Below are 6,504 nucleotides of genomic sequence, written 5' to 3' on the forward strand. Positions count from 1 at the left end.
CCCCAGCCGTTAATCCAGCCGGCTCTCAGCTGCCCAGCCTCTCCTCTTCTGCGGTCCCTGAGGCAGCTCTTACAGATGGCCTTCACACCGAATTTGTTGTTACTGACAGGAGAACACTTTAAAAACACACCTCTGGAAAACAGGTATCACCACCTGAGCAGTTCTAGGGGAGGCTTCCTCAGTTTCCTCAAGCCTACAGCTGCACTGCAGCTCTTACTGCTTTGGCTCGAGGAGAATTTCCTCCTGTCTTAAGCACTTCAGGACTGGACCGGTGAAAAAAAGCTCAAAAGGAAAGGGAATTATTCCCCAAACACTCGCTGTTGTACAGACAGCAAATTCCCACAGTCAAGTCACCCATCTTGGCTGTTTCTGTTCCTCTCATGTCACCTCTTCGCAGCAGAGGAGCAAATACTTTAAAACCAAGGGAAATCCTCAACTTTAGTGGGGGCAAAGGCACTAATTTATCATCTGCTCCTAAAATCCTGAATACGTCCTATAACATCCAGCAAAGACCCCAGCTGAGGGACTTGAGATGCTCGAGAAGACTAATCCCTATCCCATTCTGTTGTGGGTCTCCATCACAATAACACTGAAGGTTACTCTTACTCTTCCTTTCCACTCCAAATTCAGCTACTCCAACTCAATAGCTGCATTCCAGATGTGCCCCCAGGCTTGAAACACGGGGGCTTTACTTTTCGTACAAAGCTTTTCTCAATGCAGCTCAAGTTGTTTCATGACATCCTTCAATTAAAATAAAAATTTAAAAAGTCACGGAATCGTGTTGGAAGGATCCCCTGGCTTCCAGACCAGCCTGGTGCCTGTCGCAGGACTGGCCGTGGCTGATGCCATAGCTCTTCCAAGCCTCCAAGAACGGAGGTTTCGCAATGCATCCAGGCAACGTCATCCAGGGTTTCAACCTGCTGGTGGCAGGGAACCAACCCCAAAGAACAACCGAACTGTCCCTTGGTCCCATCTGAACCTCCCAAGTTAGGGTTTGCCACTGCTGTCCTCAGTTACGTTGGCTGGCACCACCATGAAGAGTTTGCTTTCAGGCTGCTGAAGTACCCAACTACTTCCCCACTACGTTCAGGCACTTGCCCTCATGTGCCTCCTCTTCCAGCTCCACAGACTCGTGAGCACTGGCAAATGTGGCAGCTTTCTGACCTGGTCCGGTTTTCCTTATGCCTTCTTGGCCTGGAGGCTCAAAAACTGTAGGAAGTCCTCAGATCCATGGGCCACGTCAGAGCATCAGACACAACACGGCTTTGTAACCCAGGCGTAGCTGCAAAGCTTAGTAGAAAAACCCAGCTTTGCTCCTCTCACCTGGTCAGAGGGAGTTCTGCGCTGTGGCCAGCGCCCCCAGCAGCTGCTGACTGGACGGCAGGCTGCAACGCTCCTCACCTCACAGGACAGGCTAACCACTAAGCGCAGGTTCTTTCAGTGCACGCCTCATCTAACGAGCTTTAAGCAACACTCTGAGCCTTCAGCATGCAGAGATTTTAATTGCACATTTCCTTTCTCCAGGAAACACTGCAAAACAATTGGTTATTCACAATTCATCCTGCAACAAGCACTTCAAAACCCACACTCTGGGGAGAGCCGCAGCTCTGCCCTGTTGCTCTGGGGAGGCGCAAGGCACAGCCATGCTTCTGAGGCAGGCGAGCGAGAACAGAGCGCTCCTTACTCGACCAGGCCAGCGAGGACCGCAGGGCAGCGGTGAGGCAGAGGTTAACTGTTGTGGAGGGCTAGCCTGAAGACTTCGTTGGTGCACACCCAGGCACCTTGAAAACTTTTCAACAAAAAGGTTTGGTGGAAGCCTAGAACCTGGTCATCATCTGCCTGAGCACAACAGGAGAAACACGTTACGAGGAGAAGCGCGCTGAGACACCGGGTGACGTTCTGGGGGGGCATCAGCAGAGCAGTGTCACACCAAACAAAGCCACTCCTAAAGGACCAAACCGCTGCTCACTCTTCCTACCTGAGGCGAGCAGCACACACCCAGACCTTGAACAGCAATACGACACGATCAAAGTGCTACAGTTAGGGGAAGAACATTTATTACACCTCTACGAAGGACAAAAAGCCCCATTACTACCTGTCTCAACAGCCACTAAAGAGCATCTTTCATCTGATCACTTGTAAACATGCCCTTCGAGCTCTGCTGCTTCTGCCACCAGAGCCTACTGGTGATGTTCACTCTGCTTAGACGCTCTGCCACTCTCCAGCACCTTCTCCAAGAAGCTGTTGTGTCCGGTCCCCTCAGTGCCGATGATGTTCTGCTGCAGAAGATGTTGGGTTTTTTATTTACAGTTCAAACTGGCACTAGCACACTGGGCTCTAGACTGGAGCAGCGCAGGGCACGTACTCATCCTGACCTTGTCAGAAGGGCAGACACGATTTCAACTGAGCCCAGTTAAATCCCCTTCAGCAGGTGAGGTCAAAGGCTCAAAAAAACCCAGCCTTGCAGGATGACCTGAGGGGTAACGCTCTGCTAGAGGAAACACAGAGTCTGCAGTAACAGTCCTCAGTCCCCATTATTTCTGCAGAACTATTCTGGCTCAGCTGAGACTTTGTGACAACTTGGTAGCAGTTCACCCACAGCACAGAGAACAGAATCTCGGAATGGTTTGGGTTGGAAAAGACGTTCAAGATCCTCCAGCACCCCCATTCCCCCAGGACTGCCCGGTCCCCCCTGTCCCCCAGCAGCACCTCCACACGGCTGGGAAACCCCTCCAGGGATGGGGGCTCCACCCCTGCCCGGGGCAGCCTGTGCCAAGCCTTCACAACTCTTCCGGTGAAGGAATTTTTCCTAATACCCAGACAGGATCACAGAAGGGAACGGTTCCTTTCTCCCCCTTCAACCTTCCTCCTCCTCCTCCTCTCCTGACCATGGGCTCCTCAGGGACAACCTCAACCTCCCCTGCAAGAACCTGAGGCCGGTTCCTCTCGTCCTGTCGCTTGTTCCTGGGGAGCAGAGACCGACCCCCCCCTGGCTGCACCCTCCTGTCAGGGAGTTGTCAGAGCCAGAAGGGCTCCCCGGAGCCTCCTTTGCTCCAGGCTCAGCCCCACCAGGTCCCTCAGCCGCTCCTCAGTGCATTGCGCTCCAGACCCTGCCCCAGTTTTGTTGCTCCCAGACTGCATCTACGACTCCAATGACCACACTAAAGGATGACGCAACCCCAAAGATTTACAGGATCTTTAAGAAAGAACTTGGTATCTCATCACAGGATTCAACACAATCACTGCTGCAAGCCATGATCTGCTTAATGATTACACCACAACCTAAAAACAACTATGGCAAACCAGGTGCAGATGCGACTGGCCCAAGACATGGAGCCAAAAAGCCATAGTCACACCACCGGGCTTCATGCAAACCCAAGAGGAAGGCTGATGAGGCTGGCACGTCTGCCTTCATCCCTGTTGCCCTCTCAGCGCTTTCTGTGGCCATGGCAGGGTCTTTCATCCACAGCATGTGCAGGCAGGATGGAGCAACAAGTAAGCTGGGACCCACCTTGCAGCTAGGAAGCAGGAGAGCCAAAGCTGTCTGTGTTAGGTGTAGAGGTGGCTGCAGCCCACAGGGAACTGCCTGCTCAGCTGCCCAGCCGCAAACGATGCAGAGCTATGCAAGCAGGGTCACTCTGTCCTGTGTCTGCTCAGCTAACAGGACCGGCTGGGGAAGCCTGAGGGTTTTAATGCTAAAGGCGCCAGTCGGAGTTAAGAGAAAAAGGAAACCTAAACAGAAAAGGAACCTAAACATAGAAGAGACTGAGTTGAAGTAACTCGAAAGACTGGATGGCTTCAGAGTCCTGGCTTGACAGGGTGGCGGGACCAGAGCCCGACAAAACTAATTCTGAGAATGTGAACTAGCGCTACGTAACATCACGCTTCTGAAGCCCTGTGCACAGGCTCTGCCTCCAGCTGACGCGACATAGGGGGTCTTTCTTGCAGATTCCAGGACATCTTCTATCGTTGTAAGTAATGAGCTCACACATCTGTGGCCCTGGTATAGTGACACCCAAAAGAACGGGGGACTGGGTAAGTTCATGAGTGGACAGCAACGTAATTGCACAGCAGCCTGAAAAACAACCCGAGTTCTCTACACAAGCAGCAGTTGTCGCAACAATAAGCATGTGAGCTCAGAGGCAACACTCCCACTGCTGCAGCAGCTTGGACTGGGTAAGGGCCATACTGATGCTCGTAGAGCCTGGACTGTCGAATTACGGGAGTTTTACATAGCACTCCTTATCTGAAGGGGCGAGCAGTTCCTCGACAGCCTGGAGCAGAAGGATGACATCCCAGTGCAAGCTTACCAGCACTCCCCCCGCCACCACCCCAGGAGAGCATTTTAACGTGTTCAGGTGTCGAGGGTTTAGAACCCTGCGGAGACATAAGCGTTTGTTCAGCTGTAATGGAAAGAGTTTACCTTGAGCTGTCCCACTACCATACTGAGTATGCAGCTGTCAGGTGTGGGCTGGTGGTCTTGTGCTGTGATGCTGTGTTGTATTTTTTGAAAAGGGAGGCTCTGCAACGAAAAGAAAGCGAAGTAAGGACATGTACGTACAGTCGCTGCAGTGGTTAACTTACAGAACGAGGGTGAGGCAAATCCAGCCTCATGACGCATTCAGCTGCTGAGAGCTGATGCAACTCAGCACTACTCAGCCTGGGCTGATCGTAACAGTCGGGTTTTTCAAGCGCTGAACCAGGACACACGTCACCACAGGCGTTACACAGGCCCTTTTCCCAGGCTAAATCCACTGCCTGAGGAGCTTCGATTCTTCTACCAGCTAAAGGTTCATGTGATGCAGGCATGAAGCTTCTCCGCTCTGAGCAGCATTCGAAGATTGTTCACCAGACAACTCCAGACTGGCTTCTTTGTCACTGCAGCCATGAAGACAAAGGAGAGGTGGCGGACCAAGAACCAGCGATCAGGACTTTAAACCCACACATCCACCTTTTCTTGATAACCCACACGGCAACAAGCCCCATCTTCACCAGGTACCCCAGGCAGGAGCGGGGGAAAAGGAGGAGGCAGCAGAGATCAAAAGCCCCCACACTGAAAAGAAAACAGCCCTCCACACTCACGCAGTGGGCGCAAGTACCTCTGGAGTAAAGAGTACGAGGAAGAGACTGTGAGAAACGGCAGACATTGGGCTGTAATTCCTCTCTTTCAACTCAGACACATCCACATTCCAGCCACGGACGACTCCAAGCAGTGAACATCAAATGTTCAGAGGAACGCTGAGTCCTGCCACACCAACACGATTTTGGCACCGTTGTACCAAAAGCTGTGTTAATGCCGGGTGCCATAGAAGTGGTAGTCTGGCACAGACAGAGCCCTGAGTGACCCCACGCCAACACCCAGAGTCCCCAGACTGCGCAGGACAGCAGCACGCAGACGTTTACACCTCACCTATTTTATGCCTCTGCTTCATTTCCCCAATTTGTTCACAGGTTGAGCAGACCTAAACGTGTACTTGGACAAGCTCTGCTTTTCACTGTAGTGGAAGGAGCCTGAAAAACTTCCTAGAAGGCCGAGGTGCAAGAAGAGGAGACCCGAGTCCTGCTGTCAAGGATGTGAAGTACAGTCTTGGCTCTGCAAGCCTAAGGATCGAGGAAGAATAACAGGAAGCTAAATCCTTGGATGATGGAGAACACAGAAGCTGTGGAAGGGTCAGGACCTGGGGGAGCACAGGAAGTGCCCGGAGCAGCCCTCTGATCAGGGGGACGCTGCTCAGGAGCGCTCTCTAATAAGGACTGCAGGGTTTCCTCTTGGCTGGGAGAACGAGCCCTCCCAGAGTGAGCCAACTGGCTTGTAGTACGGAACAGACCTTTAGGAACCACAAGAACTCCAGCGCAATCCCCACCAAACTACCAGCAGAGCATCGTCCAAGGTTGCGATCCCAAACAGAGACGTGCACCGTGCCCGCGCAGCCTGTCGGAGCGTGGGCCCGGACGTCCCCCCATAGCGGAATGAGTACTGGGGAGCCGGGCCCCCACTCGGGACAACTGCTTCATGCGGAACAAGTCCCACATGGGAAGGCAGAGGGGTGACGTGGAAGGAACGTGCTGCATCCAGAGCCCAGCTCTCAGTGCGACGAGACGCCAGGGAGAGGTGAACTGGGAACTGGGGAGAGACGGCAGGGAGGAAGGAAAGGCCTCGGAGTCCAGAGCTCCACAAACGGCGACGAGGAACCAAAGACAAGACCAGGTTAGCGCCCGTTTCAAGTACCTGACTGTCCCCTTCAGAGACAAGGGACCTCAAGGGATGGCCAGCCAGTGGGCTACTCATGTGACGCAGTGGGGAAATCCCCCTGGGAAGGGGAGGGTCAGCTGGCAGGAAAGATCACGGGGTTTGGGACAGACAGACACTACCTCAGACAGATGGTTGCTTACAGACATCCCCCTGTACTGGAGAGAAGCATTTCTTGGTATGAAGAGCACCATAAAAGGGACTAACGACCAAGAGGCCACAAAACAATCAAGGCTTAGACTAAAACTTGGCTG

The 6,504-nt window shown here is 53.0% G+C and overlaps 1 protein-coding gene across 1 annotated transcript in view; it reads right to left on the reverse strand.

The window, feature by feature from the left end:
- NUTF2 (nuclear transport factor 2) overlaps positions 1-6,504 on the reverse strand; it is a gene marked incomplete at its 5' end in the record, with an annotated part of 11,013 nt that overhangs the window by 2,224 nt on the left and 2,285 nt on the right. The window contains one exon of the mRNA XM_010131240.1: positions 4,424-4,522. Within this exon, the coding sequence (XP_010129542.1) occupies positions 4,424-4,522 (99 nt within the window). The remainder of the gene's footprint in view (positions 1-4,423; positions 4,523-6,504) is intronic.

The sequence above is a fragment of the Buceros rhinoceros genome, unplaced genomic scaffold (assembly GCF_000710305.1).
Source record: "Buceros rhinoceros silvestris isolate BGI_N320 unplaced genomic scaffold, ASM71030v1 scaffold29192, whole genome shotgun sequence".
NCBI lineage: Eukaryota > Metazoa > Chordata > Aves > Bucerotiformes > Bucerotidae > Buceros > Buceros rhinoceros.